The sequence below is a fragment of the Gopherus flavomarginatus genome, chromosome 1 (genome assembly GCF_025201925.1).
Source record: "Gopherus flavomarginatus isolate rGopFla2 chromosome 1, rGopFla2.mat.asm, whole genome shotgun sequence".
Taxonomy (NCBI): domain Eukaryota; kingdom Metazoa; phylum Chordata; order Testudines; family Testudinidae; genus Gopherus; species Gopherus flavomarginatus.
The window spans coordinates 119,397,337-119,417,624 of NC_066617.1; the positions used below are offsets into that span (position 1 = coordinate 119,397,337).

At 43.3% G+C, this 20,288-nt stretch overlaps 2 protein-coding genes across 5 annotated transcripts in view; one reads left to right on the top strand and one right to left on the bottom strand.

Annotated features, from left to right (window-relative positions):
* The window catches only part of USP18 (ubiquitin specific peptidase 18), a 30,939-nt gene extending 27,212 nt beyond the window's left edge, over positions 1-3,727 (top strand). For both annotated transcript variants that reach the window (XM_050967859.1, XM_050967870.1), the window contains one exon: positions 142-3,727. In XM_050967859.1, coding sequence (XP_050823816.1) covers positions 142-190 — 49 coding nt within the window. In that variant the 3' untranslated portion in view covers positions 191-3,727. The remainder of the gene's footprint in view (positions 1-141) is intronic.
* Positions 3,728-3,739: 12 nt separating this feature from the next.
* Positions 3,740-17,458, bottom strand: LOC127058876 (prostaglandin-E(2) 9-reductase-like). 3 transcript variants are annotated; one of them, XM_050969330.1, is made up of 10 exons: positions 17,378-17,458; positions 15,923-16,074; positions 12,926-13,093; positions 11,992-12,108; positions 11,113-11,190; positions 8,011-8,133; positions 7,032-7,141; positions 6,559-6,724; positions 5,327-5,409; positions 3,740-4,851 (listed from the first exon to the last, which is right to left on the bottom strand). In XM_050969330.1, the coding sequence occupies exons 2-10, from the start codon at positions 16,007-16,009 to the stop codon at positions 4,809-4,811; spliced, it is 975 nt and encodes a 324-aa protein (XP_050825287.1). In that variant the 5' UTR covers positions 16,010-16,074; positions 17,378-17,458; the 3' UTR covers positions 3,740-4,808. The 3 variants fall into 3 exon arrangements, with proteins under 3 accessions (XP_050825287.1, XP_050825279.1, XP_050825296.1); XM_050969322.1 differs by lacking the exon at positions 17,378-17,458 and having other exon boundaries at positions 15,923-16,282; XM_050969339.1 differs by lacking the exons at positions 11,992-12,108; positions 17,378-17,458 and having other exon boundaries at positions 15,923-16,282.
* Positions 17,459-20,288: the final 2,830 nt, after the last annotated feature.

The following is a 20,288-nucleotide window of genomic DNA, read 5'->3' on the forward strand; positions in this document are numbered from 1 at the left end:
ACAGTGCTATCTGGGGCGCAAGGGAAGGATGAGGTCACCTGACCTTGTGGTAGGACAACTGAAAAAAAGCTAACCCTGGAGAGCATGTCTAACTACAACCCGCCTCATACACACATTTGTTTTGCTCTTTTCTTCTGCTAGGGGTGAAACTGCCTATCTCCTGGTTTACATGAGAAAGAATCCCCAGTAGCCTCATCCAGGCCTGCTTCAGGGACCTGGGGGCTCTACGTGGGCCCCACCCTATTTATGGAATCTGACAGCCGTGCTCCAAGAAGACTATCAACAAATCCATCAGTACAGCAGAATAGGAGACGTGAACTCAGTTCAGCAGCGACACGTCACTGTGTATAGTGTGTGTATGGGGAAATGGAAAGGTTCTGTGGGGGAATGTGACCACCCCCTGTGTTGTCTCAGCCTCTGCCTCCTGGAACTTGATATATATCAGACAACAGAGAAGAGCAACCACTTCCCTCTCCTGCTCTCTGTCCCGTGGGCCCACAGAGCTTGCAAACATCCTCCCTGCCTGAACAATCCTCAGTCAACTTAGTAAGTGTTCAAATCAAGACCAACAAAAGGAGAAACACAGTTGGGATGCTCCTCAATGCGCCATCAGGGTGGGTGGCACCAGGGTGGGATGGTGGTTGGGGCTGGATCACCTCAGTTAACAAGAAGTTGGAGAATTATCAGTCACTTTTTGTGGGGGGAGGGAGGTAAATGACATGCCCAAATTGCCTTCCCCTTGATATGCACATTGGAGGTTGCTGCTATTTCAATGCACCCCCAGCAGCAGCAAGCTGCTGTTGCGGATGCACTGAAGCAGCAGCAACAGGGTCTGTTCCCACTCTCCCCCCCCCAGCCTGCTCCTCTCACTCACCCCTGGGGTTCTCGGGCTGGATGGGACCCCAGGGTGTGGCTTCCTGATCTCTAGGGTGACCAGACAGCAAGTATGAAAAATCGGGATGGGGTGGGAGGTAATAGGTGCCTTTATAACACAAAGCCCCAAATGTTGGGACTGACCCTATAAAACTGGGACATCTGGTCACCCTACTGATCTTGAAGATGTCCCCCTGACTTGCCCCCGGGGGTGGTCTACAAAGCAGGCAGCAGGAAGTGCTGGGGCTCCAGCAGCAGGGAAGGAGCAGCAGCCCCATGTAGCGGGGCGGGTGTGGGTGGGTGGGAAGGGGAGAGCTCAGCCAGATGCCCTGATGCATCCTCCCTTTCTGCACTGCACAGACACACAGCCAGGGGAAGCCGCTGCCTCTCACTGCTGGGTGTCCCAGTGAAAATGGGGTCTGAGAAATCTGGGGGACCTCTATGCTGCCCCCTCCCAAGCAGTGCCTCTGCTCCCCTCCCCCAGATTGCCATTGTCATTTTCTGGTGGCTGCTGCACAGAAATTGTCATTCTCACTCATGCCTGCTGCTGCCAATGACTGTATTCTGCAGACTGCCTCTCAACCACGCTTCCTACTGCCTTCTAGGCTGTGCAGGAGGGAGTGGGTCTATGAAGAAAAGCATCTTAATCAGCAGAAAAAATCTTTATACTATGCCACATATTTATGACCTCCTTGTGCCATTGGTTCAGCTTGCACATTTGGCTCCAACTTCAGCATCACGCAGCTGGAGGGAGGACTTGGGAATTAGGAAGGAAGAGGATTGAACATCAGTGACAAATAAAGATCAGAAGTACACATATTTATAAAGTCTCATCATCGGGTACACTAGGTTTCACGTTTTCTCAGTAGGGAAAGTTATAATTTTGGATTAAGACCACATTTTACAGTGCCCATGTGCAGCTAGTCCTGGGGAAAGAGACAGTGACATTGGGCGGTGCTGAAGAGAATGCTTACTGTACCTAGACTAGATCATCCTGGAATATCTGCACTGGCGTCCACTTCATACCTGATAAAAATGAGTTTAGTACCAACTGAATAACAACAGAAGCTGTATGTGTTCTGTCTTTATGGTTATCTTGAAGAAATTCCCAAGATAATGCCTATAAGTGATAGATTTTTTTATGTAGATTTTAAATGGGCTTTTGGGAGGGGGAGAGGGAAAGGGGAAGTAAAAGAGCTAGAGTGTAACTGAGAGACTGATTATAGTTAATTAGCAGGTAATTACACCATTGTTTGCACAAATCTATTTTATTCTGTTCTGCATTTTATTTGAAACTTATATTAATAGCTTTAATTTATTGCCGAAGTTGCATTGGTTGGCTCAGTATAAACTAAAATATATAAATACAGGGCAACCTATTTTGGTGCTTAATATTCCTAAAACAGTATCCAATAACACATTACTGAGAAGCATTTAATCATATAGATTAAGCATCTGTTCAGTCAATTATCATGCAAAAGATTATAAACTGTGACACAAACATATAATTTTTATATTATTGTGAATAAAATGTGTGGCAGTGTCCCTTGAAAATAAGGTTTATCCATATTTTCACACAGTCATCTCTTATTTCTCTAAAACCTAGTTGACAGCTTACTGCTTGGATTCTGTTAAAGTGTATTCTCTGATGGACTATGAAGCAGAGGCGAATCAAGCCCAACTTGGACCTGGTTTAACCAAATGTTTGCCCTTCTCCCCAACTTCCTTTACACCCCACCCCATCTCTCATTGACAATCATTTCTTCCCTTCTGGTCACCCTTCCCGAGACACATTTCCACCTGAATCAAGCAGTCTCTTCTCCACTCCCAGAGCAATTGAGCTGCCCTCATTTTCTCCCATGGCCTGATATCTGGGGATATATCTAGATCATTTAACAAAACTCTGCCGTTAACTCCCCCCGCCCCTCAATTTACCACCACTAGTTTCATATGTGTATGGAAAACACAGAGCTGTGGTCAATTCACTGTGGAATTAGAATGTTAAGATACTAGGCCCAGTTCCTTTCACTTACATGATTTTCACACCAGCACAACTCCTTTGGCTTCAGTGGAGTGACTCCTTCCTTACACTGGTGTAAGTGGAGAATGAGGCCCAGTATATTTTTGTGTGGAGGGCAATTGCATCATGAAACCCACAGAGCTATGTTAATGGTGCAATTGAAACTGGACAGAAGTTTAGAAATTCAGTATTTTACTCACAGCAGTAAGTTTTTCTTTACATTCTCATGCTGAGCACTTTGATGTACTATGGGGTACATAATGCAATACAAAGGCAGTGCCACTGTCCATCACTGTGGATGCACAGATGTAGTATTTTGTATTACTGGACTGCAAATATGTTGTGTGTTGTTATATATTGAAAAGCCGTATTATGATGCATAGGCTAAGAAGCCTGGAATTGTTGTGGCATCTCTGACTATAAAACTTTTGACCTGTGATTAAAATCCCATCCTGAATGCGGCATTAGCACATGAACACATCAGTCTCACAAAACATAGTTCTAAAGAATTAGGAGCAAAATCAAAGAAACTCCTCTCATTAAAGACACGAAACATGTAAGACCTCAGCGATTTCATCTCTCCACAGCAAAACTAGTCATGGCTACACTGGCACTTTACAGCGCTGCAACTTTCGCGCTCACGGGTGTGAAAAAAACACCCCCCCGAGCGCTGCAAGATACAGCGCTGTAAAGCCTCACTGTAATCAGTGCCGCAGTGCTAGGATTGCGGCTCCCAGCGCTGCAAGCTACACCCGTAGAGGATGTGGAGTACGTGCAGCGCTGGGAGAGCTCTCTCCCAGTGCTGGCACTGCGACCACACTCAAAACTTCAAAGCGCTGCCCATACCCTAAATTTCATCTTAACAGGTCAGAGGTCTGGTATATAGAGAACAGGTGCCTGTGCCTCACTATACTACTTATCTTTCAAGTCCACTTTCCTGTCAGACTTTCCTGGAAGCCGCCAGAGGGCAGCAGCGCCAACCACCTGCTTCCCTGAGAATTGCAGATTGCTATAAACCCAGTGTGACCAATGCCATTCTTTTCAGCATATAAAAGAAATGGAGGAAAAGCGAAAGGAACGGGTGTATTGAGAATTTTTATTATTATGATGGTGTCAAATGAAATATGCTAAACAAGTCTCCAAATGGAGCTCAGAGCTTCCATTCTTCATTTAGTTTGATAGATACGGTAACATATTTGTTGTGAGGGCAGGACTGTGTTAAGTGAAAATTTGTGCCTGATGAGCTCAGTGATAGTATTGAGATGCTAGCTGACACCAAACCTGAGCATCCTCCACTCCCATGGGAGTGCGCCAGGACTGAGCTATAAATGAGTACCTGATGTTTGAGAGACAAGGTGGGGGTGTGTGAGGTCATATCTTTTATAGGACCAACTTCTGTTGGTGAAAGAGACAAGCTTACACAGAGCTCTCCTTCAGGTTGTGTAGGCTGTGTGTAACTCAAAAACTTGCCTCATTGGCTTACAGAAACTGACCCAATAAAAGATAATACCTCACCCAACTTGTCTACCTAAAATCATGGAATGAACAAAGCTATACCACCACCTAATGTTTGGTTAGTCACTATATTTTACACACTAGTTTGGCTGAGATTTTCAAGAGGCACAGTGCATTCCCAGGGATTAAGTTCTAGCAGCTCAGACAAAATATTTATGAAAGATCAGGGGCAGGAACTGATTATATACAAAACATGCCTTTTCCCTCTCAGCATTATCAAAAGAAAGAAGACAAGTCATTGTAAGGATGAGATTTAGCTGCTTACTGTCTAGGTTAAATTACACAGTAGACAAGTTGATGGAAACGGTGTTATAAATGGTATTTTTCCTCTAGATTTGGCCCTAGGTATAGAGCATTATTAGTATTTGTTAACAACATAGGAATTGCAAATGAATCCTCTTTAATAGTCATCAGCAAATGGATACTCAGGATGGTCCAAAAATCTAAAAAACAAAATGCAGATAACAGCTGTTTAATTTCCATGGAATATTCCCATGCAAACTGCAGGTAGGTAAGATGTGGCTTTCATATTTGCATTATGCAAATTATGCAACACATGATAATCATCAAGGATTATTTACTGTCCGTATAAGAGGATATAACCGGAATTAATAGGATGATTGAGACAGGTCTGATTGCCAGGAAAAGCTTCTTGCCAGCAAGATCTTTTCAGCATCCAAAGCAATTACTGAGAGCTACTCCAAGAACTTTCTAGTCTGTGCTGTCTAGAGAGCAAAGAACTGACAGTGAGCCTTAGATTCCAAATTTCCACTGCCTGCTGCATTGCAGATTCTACAGGAAGGTATCAAACCTGACTGTGCTGCAAGACTAGCACAATCTGTCTTTTGTCAGGCTGTATTGCCCACAGTTGATTTCTACACACTTAAAAATTCTTAAAACCCAAGTACTGCAACTCACTCTTGACACGGGTCATAGCGAAGGTTTTGGTTCAGGCTATCAATGGCTTTCATGTCCTCCTCTGTCAACTGGAAGTCAAACACCTATCAGAGAAAAAAATGCTAATCGTCAGATTTGCCTATGGGATGGACCAAATTGGCCCTTCATAAAGCAGGAAGCGATTTCATTCCTTCTAACATGCTAGTCATTTAGAGTGTCAGTCACTGAAATAATAATACCTATTTCTTATATGGCATTTTTCATCAGTAGATTTCAAAGCACTTCCCAATCTTTATTGTGTTTATACTCACAATACCTCTAGGAGGTAGAGAAGCATCTCTTTCATCATCCCCATTTGTAATGGAAAACAACACTCAGGCAGAGAGAGAGTAACTGACTTGCCGAAGGTCACACAGGAAGTTCATGGCAGAGTAGGGAATGGAACCTGGGATTTCCACAGCCTAGTCCAGTGCCCCAATTACTGCACCAACCTCCCTCTCCCAAATGCAACCTAGTAGAGGATGATTTTAATCCACTAACCTCTGGGTTATGGGCCCAGCACATTGCTGCTGCATGTGTATCAAAGGCCAGATACTGAAGTCCTCACCCAATCATTACGTACTGAGGACTATGTGAGTTTTGCCCAAGTCAGGATTAAGTACAATTGAGCAACTGAGCAGAAACTGAGTAAAGACCTCAGAATTTGGCTCTAGATTAGCAGAGAAATTCTGAACAAAACCTCTCTGCATGAATTAATTTGAGTTGCTTATAGCTTCACTTGGTAATGAGAAACATTTACAGCATAACACCTTGGTCTTTCTCCGACAAATCTCTCTGAAATGTCGCTTTATAACTATGCAACCTTTATATTGCAGTAGGACCTAGTAGCCTTAACCACCCTGGGCTCGAATTGTGTGAGGGACTGTAGAAACACAGGGCAAATGACAGTCCCTGTCCTAAGGAGCTTGGCTATATGCAGGTGGAAGGTGCATGGAGGTGCTGTCTAGGGCGACCATATGTCCTGATTTTATAGGGACAGTCCCGTTTTTTGGGTCTTCTTCTTATATAGGCTCTTATTACCCCCACCTCCTGTCCCAATTTTTCACATTTGCCATCTAGTCACCCTAGTGCCGTCAGTCCTCAACTTGAGGTGCCATGTCCACGTAGGGCAGAAGCTATCAGTGGTATTTTACATCCACTATTTGCAAACTTCTGAGTGTTTCTAATGGTATTTCTCCTTTCCACTGCTTTACCTTAAAGTTGTCTTCAATATGCTTTCTGGTGAAGCTCTTGGCAAGGACTACCACACCACGCTGCAGCTGGTAGCGCAGGGCTACTAGAGCTGGGCTTCGGTTGTATTTTTTGGCCAGAGCATTCAGTATTGGATCCTCCAGCAGAAGTGGAGAGCTTTGATCCACCCTGCAAGGAAATACAGACACAGAGTGAGCGTATCTGATCTCAGGATCAGTGAGAGCTGAGCCTGTTGGAGGCGATACTTGTTTATCATCAGATATTTAGCAAACATATTGGGCCTGATTCTCCACTGCCTGTCTCCTTGTGTGGTCATTTATATCTGTACCAAATGGGCACAAAACACAGCCATGCCAGTTTGGTAGCATGCTGTGCCCACTTTCCACCCATGTAAATGACCACACAAGATCAAGGCAGTGGAGAATCAAATGCAATCTTTCAGTAATGAGACACTACAGTTAGCTTCTTTCCTTACCATCTCTCATCTCTGTGAGATCCCAAGGCACTAAAAGCCACCAGGACAATATTTTTGGATTTGCAGAATTCCAGCAATTTCCTTTGGTTGAGGTAAGGATGACATTCAACCTGAAGCATTAGAAAAATGGAGATTTCCGATTGTACAAACAGTGACAGTCACACAACTCCTCTCCCAATTATCTATTATCATCGGCTTCATTTATCTAAGTGTTTATAATATGCCTTTCACCAGAGCATATAGGTGCATTTCTACTTTAAGAAGATAAATTATATTAAACTATTAAATAACTTCCTTTGAAATAAAATACAATCCTTTAGGTGACCTTGCAAATTTTAAATATTAATGTTACAAAGGACATACTGGACTCCTTACCTAAAGGCCAATCTATAAAATATATCTGGGCCAGAAGGGTAAAAACTCAAATACTTCTGATCATCTAATATCATCATTATCTCTATACTACATGTAAAAAATGGCCTTCAGTGCTGTGTCTGTAGTTAAAGGTAGGCACATTTATTGGTGCCTGTAACTGCACGTACTGAGAAATCTAAATACCTGACTGCACCTGCAAATCAGCTTGGTATTTAAAAGGGTACTGCTGTAGGCAAAAAGAAATGTGCCCGCAGTTAAGCAGTTGAAATATAATTGCACACTTAATATTGGAAGCCTCACAAGAGCATAAGTATTTTCCAGAGGAGAAAGCCACCAAGACAGGAGTAGATTTTCTTATACTTTCCCTTAAAATACAGTCTGATTTCTATGGAATTTCATTACTAGCTGAATCAGTGTTTCCAGGAGAAAGGAGAAACACAGCAAAGTGCAGAGTGACCTGGCTTTGCCTCACTTGGCTTCGGTTGCCTTCTAGCCCTTCTCTCTCTCACAGGCTCTGCTGCATGACTCTTGTTTTTAAGTTCTCTTTATGGAATCACAATGAACCTTTCTGGGCCTTCATTTTAGCCAAAGCTCAGAGTGTTACCTGGTTGCAGACAGGTTTGTACTTGAGTCCAGGTTTGTTCAGGATCATCTCCAGCTGTCTGCGGTTGAAGTTGGACACTCCAATGGACTTCACCAAGCCTGCATCTTTACATGCCTCCATGGCCTGGGAAAGAAAATATAGTCAGGTCCATTGTCACTGGTGCCAGGGCCGGATCCAGGCACCAGCTCAGCAAGCAGGTGCTTGGGGCGGCCAAGGGGAAGGGGTGGCACGTCGGGCTCTTCAGTGGCGGGTCCCTCAGTCCCTCTCAGAGGGAAGGACCTGCCGCAGAATTGCTGCCGAAGAAGAAAGAGGCGTGGTGGAGCTGCCGCCGATTGCGATCGTGACTTTTTTTTTTCCCTGCTGCTTGGGGCGGCAAAAACCCTGGTGCTGGCCCTGACTGGTGCCTATAGCACTGGTGTCTGCACAATGCAGCTTGCAGGACTGGTGCCTACTAGCATATACTAGAGACTGCTTTCGTCTTTTGCTGTCATTGCGTTACTTCCCTACAGAGATCTATTAGTGCACTCAATATTGCCAACCCCAGGTGTTCAAAAAGCCTGAATCAGGCCCTAAAATATCATGAAACTGGTTAAAAAACCATGAGACTTAAAAAAGGAGGGGCTCTTTTTCTTTACCTTCTGGTTTTTGAACCTTTAGGGTTTACCTGAGTCATGTTAGGAAGCTTCTTTCCAAACCCATGGGGGTCTAGAAAGTTACTTGTTTTGTTTAAATGAACTCTGATATTCGCAATAATAACAGCCTTCCAGGAGTTGTGCTTTAAGAAAAATAGCAAATATCACAAGACTCACAATAAAACTGTGAGACTTGGGAAAACTGGGCACTTCCGTTCTGACCTAGAACCCCCCTGTATCATCAGTCCTGGATACTGCTGGGAGACATTTTTCAGACAAATAGTTTACTCGACAAAAAATATGGTTTCAGTCCGCCCAAAACTATTCAAGAGTTGGACATAAATACTTTTGGCAATTCATAAAATAGGCAGATGAGGAGAAGGAATTGGTGATTATGATGGTGCGGCCATTAGGGTTACTACCTTAGAAATGCAAAAAACCCAGCACAACACCCCCTGCCCCCAAAGCAGCTTTGCAGCTCTCCCAAACAGCCACTCATAGTATCTAGAGAGATAATACATATAGATGAGATTGATAACATTGCATGTCTCCTCACTCTTTCGTAACTGAAACCCTCTCTCGCACATACATGCACTGCGCTTGTGTGGTGGTGGGCACTGGGCAGATAGCTGTTGTATTTTCGACAGTTTTGATCTCTTATTGCTTAAACTGTGCAAGAGGGGAACACTGAAGTATCTTTAGCTGGACGCAGAAATTTTTAACACTAGATATTCCAGTGTATTATGATGATAATGCAAATCTTTAGACCCATGTAAAAAAACCTGGCAGATTAAATATTTTTTCTGGAAACTGGCAAATCCATAAAAAAACTGGTCAGGTCGGCCAAACACCTGTCAAGTGTTAACTCAAGCAACCACCCCCTTAATAAAGTTTAGCCCACTGGTTAGAGAACTCATCAGGGATGTGGGAGACCGAGGGAGAATCCTCATTCTGGAACAGACCAAAACGGACTTTTTCAATTCACAGAAAGTTCTGGAAAGCTTCAGATTCAGTTCAACCTGAACCATTTATTTTTATTTTTTTTTAAATTTTCCAAACTAAAAGATCAGTCATTTACCTAGCTCTAGTCCTAGGCCTCTTATGTGATTACAACGTGAGTTTTGATGAACTATGGTTTGCCTGAACAATGGAAAGTAACTGGGAAAGGGCCCAAGGATTGAACTCCCTAATGTATAGGTGGTGCACATGCCCCCTTTACAGCAAGAAAACAGGTACAAAGAAATAGGAGAGAAAAAAGCTAATAAAATCTAGGTTGATTCTTCCTCCATTTTCTTTCTCCTCTCTCCCCTCCTTTCCTCCAAGAGGTTTCCATGGCAGCCTGAGACCATGTAACTTTTTGTGCCAGGTATAACTATGTCAGTTAGCAGGTTTTTTGTTTGTTTTGTTTTGTTTTAAATCAAAACATTTGTACCAGTAAACCCCAGGTGTGGATGCTGTTATACTTATGTAAGGGTGCTTAATACTGGCATAGCTTCTTTCCCCCAGAAGGGAGATACACAGTAACATTTGTGTTTAGAGAAGCTCTTTGTTTCTTTTAGAAAAATAGCATCAGGAGGGACTCTCACAACACACCAGACGGCTGGTCTACAATGCAGGGGTGGGAATCTATCTAAGATATGCAACTTCAGCTACGTGAATAGCATAGCTGAAGTCGAAGTATCTTAGATCGATTTACCTGTCGTCCTCACGGCGCGGGATCGACAGCCACAGCTTCCCCTGTCGACTCCGCTACCACTGTTCAGGCTGGTGGAGTTCCAAAGTCGACGGGAGCGCTTTCGGGGATCGATATATCACGTCTAGATGAGACGCGATATATCGATCCCCGAGAAATCGATTGCTACCTGCCGATACGGAAAGAACTGCCTTGTATCTTAACATAGCCTTACAAAAGGGGTAGTCAATTATTTTTTGTCAAGGTTCAAATTTCTTGGTCAAGGTATAGGCAAGGTCCAGACTCCAGAGAAACATTTTTCACTTTGCAATAACAACAATGATAATAAGTAAATAAAAAGATTTCAGGGTCTGTTCAAAAGCATCTGGGGCCTGGTTTTGGCCCTTGGCCAGCCTACTGCCTGCCCCTGCTTTACAATTTTCCATGTGCCCATTCTCCCAGGTGAGTAACATTTTTCTGCAGGTGAGTAGGATCATAGGAACTGCCATACTGGAGCAAACCAGTGGGCCATTTTGTCCTGTTCCAAGAGTGACCTCTACCAGCTGCTTTAGAGGAAGATACAAGAAATCCACAACTGGACAGCTATGAAATAACCCACCTCCAAGAAAAATTTCTGCCTAAACCCCTCTTAGAATTTGGCTTATGACTTGAAATATAGATCTGATTTTTGTTTTCTTTCGTACAATCATGAGTATGTAGATTTTGTGCCTGGTCTGGTAAATTTTCATGACAGTTTTGCAAAGGTGTTTTCATGTTATATTTGTACGTGATACCCACCTCCCAAGTGGCACACAGGTCTACGTTATCAAAAATCAATTTTCCATTTCCATCCACTGGGAATAAATCATCTCCAGACTTAAAAACAAAAGAAACAATATAATCAGATAAACCTCCCCTTCGGTATGGCACTTGACGTGAATTGCTTTCTGGAGAAATTCTGGAAATATATTAAACTATTGTGACATGTCAGTAACTCAGTATTCACAGCACATTTAACTTTTATTTTTAAGTGCAAGATTCTTTCTGACACCTGATGGATGTTCAGTCCCTCAGTTCTCTTGATTACCTCTGCATCCCTAACATAAATGATAGCCCATTTTACATCTGATCTGGAAGAAATATACGTAGGGAAATTGTTTGGTATTGTAAAGCCCCTGGTTCCTTACAGCAATGTCTCTGAGGGTACGTCTACACTACAGGATAAATTCGAATTAGCTAAAACCGATTTTATAAAACAGATATTATAAAGTCGATTGTGCGCGTCCACGCTAGGCACATTAATTCGGTGGTGTGCGTCCGTGGTCGCATCGATTTCTGGAGCGGTGCATTGTGGGTAGCTAGTGTAAAAGAATGAGGCCAATAATGTCGATTTGCATCCACACTAACCCTAAATCGATATAGTAATATTGATTTTAGCGTTACTCCTCTCGTTTTGTAGGAGTACAGAAATCGATTTAAAGAGCCCTTTAAATCAATTTAAAGTGCATGGTAGTGTGGACGGGTGCAGCTTTAAATCGATTTAATGCTGTTAAAATCGATTTAACTGCGTAGTGTGGACCAGGCCTGAATCAAGCAGTTAACTTACAGTCTATCTTAAAGCAAAAGGGGAACTGTGGGGACAAGATTCTCCTCTGTTCAGACAGAACTTTTTTTTACCTTTAAAGATAGGGGTGTATGAATAATATAGAGATCAATGTAGTCAAACTGCAGGCTCTTCAGTGACTTTTCCAGGGCTGAGGAGACCATCTCAGGAGCGTTAAAGGTGCTCCAAAGCTGTAGAAAGTGAAAAGAGAACAATTGCCACCAGAATTGTATGTTCACAAGGCTGATTCCCTAAATAAGTTTATTCTGCTATATCTCAAGCATGAAATGTCAGTGTATATACAGTATATTATGCATTATTTTATCAAAATTTTAATTTTAATAATATACGAAGTCTAAGGGTGCCCGGCATTTAATTAATGTTGCATCATCATGCCTTGCAGCATTAAAAAGTGAACATTCATGCAGGGACTCTGTCTTGTAGGGGCACCATGAGGGTAGAAAATGGAAACAACTAATGTGTCTTTCAAAAATCAATTTATCCCAGTCTGGGACCACAAATAATGAACCAAAGGTAATTATATGGCTATTGCATATATAGTTATAGTTGGAGGAGTTAAGATCATTTAGATGCCTAACCTGTGTATTTCTATAGTTTAACATATTTGAATTTCTTTCAAGTATAACCTTACATCTCTATCACCTGGTCTGTAATGATTGGTTTGGGAAAATTACAGCCTCCCTGTAATACTTTTAGCCTTAAGTTACTAACACGTACTCACCCTTAACTTCAGTTCAATGTAGTTTTTATCTGGTAACTGTAACTAGGCACCAGGTCTGCTAACGCTCCAGCTGGTACTAGTGCATATAATCCTTTCCCCCACAGGATTAGCACCTGGTAACAGGTGGAGTGTTTCAGGCAAATCCTGTCAGCCTGCTACAACTTGTACTTACTCCCTTCACTGAAGTCACTGTTTTCTTGCTGCTGAAAAGCAGCACAGAAAGAAGCAGAGAGCAAGTGATGGGATTCAGAACAAAACCCACTTACCTTTCCTGTGTAAAATATGTTTTCTCTTTTGACTGTTCCATCTGCAATCTTCTCGCGAATGGCTCGCCCAACCTCCTTCTCATTCTCATATAAATAGGCTCCATCTATATGGCGGTAGCCAACTTCAATAGCCACCTTTACAGCCTCCTCACACTTACTTTTTGGAACCTATGAATTAAAAACAGAAAGAAGAAAAAGCCTCAATATGTCTGGCTCAGGGACGATATTTTAAAGTGTGGTTCCAGTATGAAAAGAGACTGCAAAAATGTCACCTTCTTACTCAGACACTTTCTCTGTGTGTATTCACACTCACCTCTGCTTACTTCAGTGAAAAAAGTAAATTTTCCATCATGGAAAAGTCCTATAGAATTTAATAGACAATGACCATAGTTCTACAGAATTTTTAAACCAATCTACAGGTTCTATAGAACAGATGTAATTCTCAAATAAAATCTCACATTGGTTTAAAAATTCTTCAGAAAAGCGATCAATTTCTATTACATTCAATAAGCTTTTAGACTCCATATAAAGAACACTATTTAATTGCTATAAAATCTTATTACTTTCATCCCTATTAATTTCTATAGGGCTATAGGCCAATCTATTAAAGATAATGGGATGGCACAGGTGTCACTGAGAGCAGAACTTGACTTTCATAACCCTTTTACTGATGATGATACACAAGAAGAAAAGAACACAGCTTGCCTCTCAGGTTGAATGTCAATTTTGCAGCCCTAGCAGTCAGAAAATACATTTTTTTTAGTAGTAAATTGAACACATTTAATCCTGAAATCACTTGAAAGACAATAATATGGAACCACACTATAACTTTTACAGAGTCCCTTTTCAGACTAGAATCATACTTTTAGTCATTAATCATCTTAAAGTGATGGAGGAAGTTCTGCCCTAATTTACACCAGTGCAACCTCCATTGATTTCAGTAACCTTTGATACATCAGAGAGTGTTACAAGTTAATTCACTGGAATGTTGATAATCTGCACAATGAGTCAGTGTATAGAGTCCGTAATAATCTGAGTTAGTGAGAGTTCTGCCTGAAGGACTGAATAACAATTGAGTGAGGAGCTAAAGGTTTAACCCACGCAGCCCTCTGACTAGATGGACTTTTCAAATAAGATAAAGTGTCTGAGATTTTTGTGGAGCAGGTGTTGCAAGCTCAGAAAGAGCTGTCTCCGCTCCCTGATTGGTCCCTCCCCTGCAGCTGCAGCTGCCAGATCCTGCCCACCCAGGTCCCTGCTCCCAGCCCTGGGGAGGAGGAGAGGCAGGGAGGTGTTGACTAACAGCTGGCATCATGTCCTGAACCTATGCCAGCCATACTGCCACTGTGACAGGGAGCAACACTGCCCCCCACCTCGAGCACGAGACCACAGGTGCCCCCTCTAGCACTGCCCAAATACCCTCTCCAGTACACACACCCTTCTAGTACCCCCCAAATACCCGCTCCAGCATACCACTCCCAGTGCACAGACCCCTCCACCAAAATCCAAAACTCTCCTCCCACACACCCCAAGTATCTCCTCCCAGTCAGAGATGCTGGAACAATTTGTATAGTGGGGGTGCTGAGAGCCATTGAATCAAACTGTAATCTGGCATATAGTGGAAGCCCCTTCAAACCAGGGGGCACAGCAGCACCCCCAGCACCCATAGTTCCAGCTCCTATGCTCCCAGTACACACATCTCGCTAGCACCCCCCAAATACCCGATCACAGTACACTCATATCCCTCCAGCACTCCCCAACTGTACCCTCCTGCAGCTCCCTCACTCCCTAGGCCGTGTCCTCCTTTTGGGAAACTGAAAGATGGTAACCCTGTACATGAGTGAGTGTAACATTAAATGGATTCTGCATGGACTCTGATTTGGGTCTTGACGGGTGACTTTGGGCAAGTTCTCTTCTTCAGTTTCCCAATGTATAGAATTAGGGTAGTGATACTTACCTTCCATTGCAAAGTGCTTGGGATCTATGGGTGAGAGAGCTGTATGTACTGTACGTACAACATAGTGATTTTTAGTCACTATTAATTTGGGTGGACTCTGAACCAGTAACAAAGAGATAAAAGGTTTTGTATCCCATTACCTAAGTCCCCTATTCTTTTCAAGGTCAGTCTTTGTTTGCTCACTCCATGAAGCAAATACAGTTTTGAATGGTGTCAGCACATTTATTGTTTATCTGGCACAGAACATGTATTTACATGTAGCTACACAGTCAGAGAGAGAGAGGAGGAGAGAGAAGAAAAATAACAGATGGTGCTGGCAGACTGTAAGTAGTGTTGAAAGCACATGTCTTGACTGAGGTGTATAACATTTTAAATGGCCCAGAGAGGATGACACAAAATTACTCAGAGTAACCAGGTGAAAAAACAATGGAGCATAAATTAAAGCTCTGAAAAATGTGTAGACATGCCTTTAAGCACTGCATGTGGAATTCAGGTGTGGAATGGGCTCCCAAAAACAGCAGTAGGAGCTGCAGTTGTGAACATATTTTTAGAGTCAGACAGGCACTTAGAAGATATAACACAATAGAGAACAAGCTGTGAACAAATAGCTGGATGAACAAAGATAAACTGTGTGGCCTCCTTTTTCCAGATATTGAAGTATAGAAATCCTTCACCCATATATAAAAACTACCCAGTATAGAACAATTGCCAGTTAAATGAGGGAAGAACTGGAATAGCAAAGGAAGCAGCAGGTCAGGACTGAGGTGTATTGCAGAGAGGCATGTGGGCCCATGAATGGAACAGCTAACCAGACTGCATGTCAGAGCTGAAGTTCATTGCAGACCCTGCATGGGGCCCATAGTTGGAACTGCAGAAAGTGCTGCATGCTGGGATGGAGAGCTCTGTGGAGGAAACTGTACAGTGCCTACCCTCACTCTCTAGATCTTAGTGCTGTCAGTTGCTCATTTTCATGCATAGCACCAAACTTCATACAACAAACACAAACTTCCTATTGTATAAAAATCTGTAAAAGTTTTACTCACTGTATCAGGGGCGTAGGTACCAAATCCGATCACAGGAATTCTGTATCCATCATTCATTTCCATAGAGGTATCTTTGCAGAGCTCCATTGTCTCCACTGAACGGTTTATGCCAGTTCTTTCTTGAAGTTTGAAATGTTGCTACACGTCTGCCCCTGACGAAATGCTATTTTTATTTACTCAGGCGTGGAGACTGAGGGAGTAATCAAGCCTATAACTGCAGTGTCCAAATGGGTAAAAAATCCAACACAGCAAACCAGCTGGGAGATGTTCAGCATTGCTTAATACAAGGCTCAAAGATTAGTCAGTTTTTGTAATGCACACACTCAAAGGTGGTGGTGGTAGGGAGCTGATATTTAATCCGATCACTGCTGAAAAAGAGCTGAAAAGAGGAATTAAGGTCTCCTCTTTCCTAAAGCTGGAAAGGGGACAAACAACTCGCTTTGAAATTCAGTCTCTCTTTGGCACTGAAGTTATTTATCACATCACTGAGAAAATATGACCCCAAGCTGGGACATTAACACACACGTTCCCCTAGCTATTCTCCTTACAGTTTTCACTGATAAAGGAAGTAATCCCAGGCTAGTATTCCATGCCTGGAAGAGAAGAATGAGATCCTCACCTTACTCCAACTCCTTTGTGATGGATTGAAGACCCAGAGTGGTGTAAAGTGGCCCTGTGTCTTCAATGGGTTCTTTCTGGGTGAGGATTGCCCTGGCACAGCCCTAAACTGTGCTCTGAGCACCCCTAACAGGTCATACTGTAGAGCAGTGGTCCCCAATGTGGTGCCTGTGGGCACCATGGTGCCCACCAGGGCATCTATGTGCACCCGCATACTGTCCGGCGGATGAGTATCTGCCGAAATGTTGCTGAGAAGCAGTGTCATCTGGAGCCATCGCCTCTGAAAGGTCGCTGATTTTCTGTGGCATTTCAGCGGTGATGCCTCTGGATGATGCTGCTTGTTGGCAGCATTTTGGCAGCGACGCCTCTGGATGACGCTTCTTGTTGGCGGCATTTTGGCGGCGATGCCTATTGACGCTGCCCTTCTCGGTAGCATTTTGGTGGATGCTCATCCGCCAGCCACGGTCCTCGCTGGCTTGTCGTCTGGCACCCGCCAGACGAAAAAGGTTGGGGACCGCTGCTGTAGAGGCAAGCTGGGAGAGGGAGAGGTGTGTAAGGGGCAGGGTTTTAGTCTCTGGTGCTGTGGCTCACTGAACAGCCCAAGGAGGCTGTTGTAACTTAGTGAGGCCTCTAGGGCTGCCTAATATACAACAGTGACCTGTCCAGACCCCAGAACCGCCTAGGATTAAAAGGATGGAAAAGGGGTTTAAAGCCACTTTAGCCTTCTCCTTTACCCTGAGCTTCTGTAGCACAGAATGCTACCTAAGGTGCATAACGGAGTCACAGGAAAACAAAGAAACAGAATAGCTATATTCTTAGCAATATTTTCCACACTACCTTTCTGAAAAGCTCTCCTCGTGCAGCGTATTTCAATGGATGGTTTTTTTCTTTATAGAATTACAGAAGTGTAGAGCAAGAAGGGACCTCAAGAAGCCATTTAGTCCGTCCTTGTGCTCCGAGGCAGGATTAAATACACCTAGACCATCAGTGATGCTCTTAGAATTTCAGTGGAGTTAAAAGTTCATTTTCTCCCCCAAAACCTCGTACATCCAGCTTTCAAGTGTTGTCTGTATGATCATCAACCTTTACACTGCCTCTGCTGAGTAGGAACATAAGCTGATAGGCTGTGAGAAGAGAATGACTGTTAGTGTCTTGGAAGGATAATTGCCCCGAGCCAGCAATTTTTGTTGTTTGCTGAAATGTCTGCATGCTTAAATCATTGCCTTCAGAGAACAACATACATTGTGTGCTGTCAGTGGATCATTGCAGGAATTATCGGAGAAAACATCACGGGTCATTCCCAAGTGTATGAGTCATGGTCTTTGCCTTCCCATTTGCAGCATTTTCCTTAGTGTGCTTTGTTTAAGAGTAACAACAAGCACAAAGTTACACACTGGGGGTTTCTGCTGTCTCAGAAAAGGAACTGAGCATGAAGCAAAAGAAGCCCTTTAATTTTGTCTCATGACCATCTCTGAGTTGCTCAGCTGCTGTCTGCTATGACTCACAGACATTAGAGATCGAAAAGACCTACTAGGTGATCCACATCATGATGCCTGGTACAGGGCTGAGCACATTACTGGTACTTCAACAATAATAATCCGGCCCATTTCCCAGCAAACGCGGGATTATTCCCTGGAGAGCATGTGTCTGAGAGAATTCAAATAACTCCCAATTTATCTTCTTCATGCAAAGAATGGGGAGCTGCATTATAAGAGAAAGTTCCACTCTGTTGTGTTCGGGGCTTTCCCTTTTCCCTCTCCCCTGGTTCTTGTCTTGCAGACAGAAAGCAGAAGACTGGAAGTTCGAAGTGCAGGCAATGTGATGTTTATTGGGGTTAGTTTCAAGCAAGCATATCCATAGCTTTGATGTCGCAGAGCCTTTACCCATTCCCCATTCCCACCTCCTCCTAGCAAGCCCATATATACCTGCAGTGTACGCCCCTGGTCCCACCCCTTACAATTTATGGTCATGTTTCATTTTGGACGGTCGTGAGTCTGGGGGCTTGGTAACACCTCTTTTGTATCCCCTGGGAGGAGTAAGGAGTGAGATTGTGTCCTGGCCAAGGCCAGGCCTTTCTTTGGCTTTTAGTGTGTCTTATGCCTCCCCCTCTATTTCCCCTTGTCCCTCCTAACTGGTTGCTTGACCTTGGCTTGAGAGAGAAGCCAGGCAGCCTTCCAGTGTATGCCCATATATTACACTCCCACAATACCCAGTAACACTTTAGCGCTGTTCCTTATCTTCCTCACTGTACTAACTAACCCATCTGGGAAGCAACACACAGTGTCTTTGTTCATTGTTCACACATGAGTTAATCACCAACCAGTTCTCTGAGCCTCCCAAAAATATTTGAGATCATAAAATTTCAAGTCTTAATTCGTAATGGGGGGAACTTCATGGTACAGAAAAATACAGTGACAAAAATCTGCATAACCCTTGGGTTTGATTAATACAATGTGGATGAAACTAAAACACTTTCTCTAGTCTGTGTTTAGTACATGAATGATGCAGGATGATAAAATGAAAATTTCTTCATGAAAATGCCCCAGCATCCTTCTTGGTTGTCTCAAGGGATTGTGATGTGCTTCCTTCTTGAAAGAAGGAAAACCCCAATAACGGAGTGTGTGCAGTTAGGAAAGAGTGAAAAAGATTTGGATCTGATTTATGACAGAGTAGACAGGGCTACACCCAGAGAGGCTTTTCCTCTTAGAATGGAGTATTGAAGGGGCTCAAGCACATTAAAATCAAGGAAAGGCTTCCACTGACGTCAGTGGACTTTTGGATCAGGTCTTGAGAGCTGAGCTCTCCCTGGGATCATTCCATCTGTTTTATTAACGCAGAGAGTTAAGTGTGATCCTGTCAAGTGCCCATGTGATTCAAGTGCTGCTTTCAATGCAAGAAAAAAATGTAACATGGGAGGTTTTTTTAAGGTAACAATGTTACCTAACTTCACAGTTCTTATTAAAAGCTTTGGGCCGGGATGATCAACAAGATCTGCAGTCCAAACTCAGCCCTTGACAAGAAGCCAGCACAGGCCTCAGGTGAGCTAAGCTTAGGTGGCTGAGTTTGGGGGTTATCGATGTTACCATTTGATACTTCAGTCACAATCTTCCTCCTAATAAATTCCCCTTACCTTTTATGGGAGCAGGATTGGGCATCTGTATGGAAAAGTTGTCTGGGTGATAGAGAAGGAGAAACCAAATGTAATGAGGCAGGTCTAAGTTCTTGAGATCTTGTGTAATAGATGGGCTCTGAGCAGAGGAATAGTTAATCAGGCCATTAATGTTAGCAATAATGACTAAAAATGCTTGATGCATATTGGAGCAAGGTAAGGACTTCAGTAGCTCAGACATAGGTTAGGGGCTTGATACAGGAGTGGGTGGGTGGGTGAGATTCTGTGGCCTGCATTGTGCAGGAGGTCAGACTAGATGATCATAATGGTCCCTTCTGACCTTAAAGTCTATGATTCTATAAAATATTAGTAAGGATATAAGAGTATCAAAAATCAAACCCGAAATTCTATCTCAGACTAACAAAGAGGCCTATATACTAACACCTTACTCCTGCAGCCCAGGTGTGGTGCATTACAGGTAGCTGGGCTCCTTGGAGATTATGGGCCAGATCCACAGCGGGGACAGCTCCATTTATGCAGAGAGTGACTCTCAACATGCATGAGGCAATAGTGGAGCGATGTAACATACCCTATCATGGCTCATTGCTGTATTATATGTATCTCCATCAGGGCCGTCCT

Bases quoted from the DNA above. Each gene is read 5' to 3' on its own strand.
- LOC127058876 (XM_050969330.1), bottom strand. From the start codon at position 16,009: ATGGAGCTCTGCAAAGATACCTCTATGGAAATGAATGATGGATACAGA. The intron at 12,109-12,925 runs GTAAGTGGGTTT...CACTTTCTACAG, and splicing joins ACATATTTTACACAGGAAAG to CTTTGGAGCACCTTTAACGC. The intron at 11,191-11,991 runs GTAAAAAAAAGT...TTTGTTTTTAAG, and splicing joins ATACACCCCTATCTTTAAAG to TCTGGAGATGATTTATTCCC.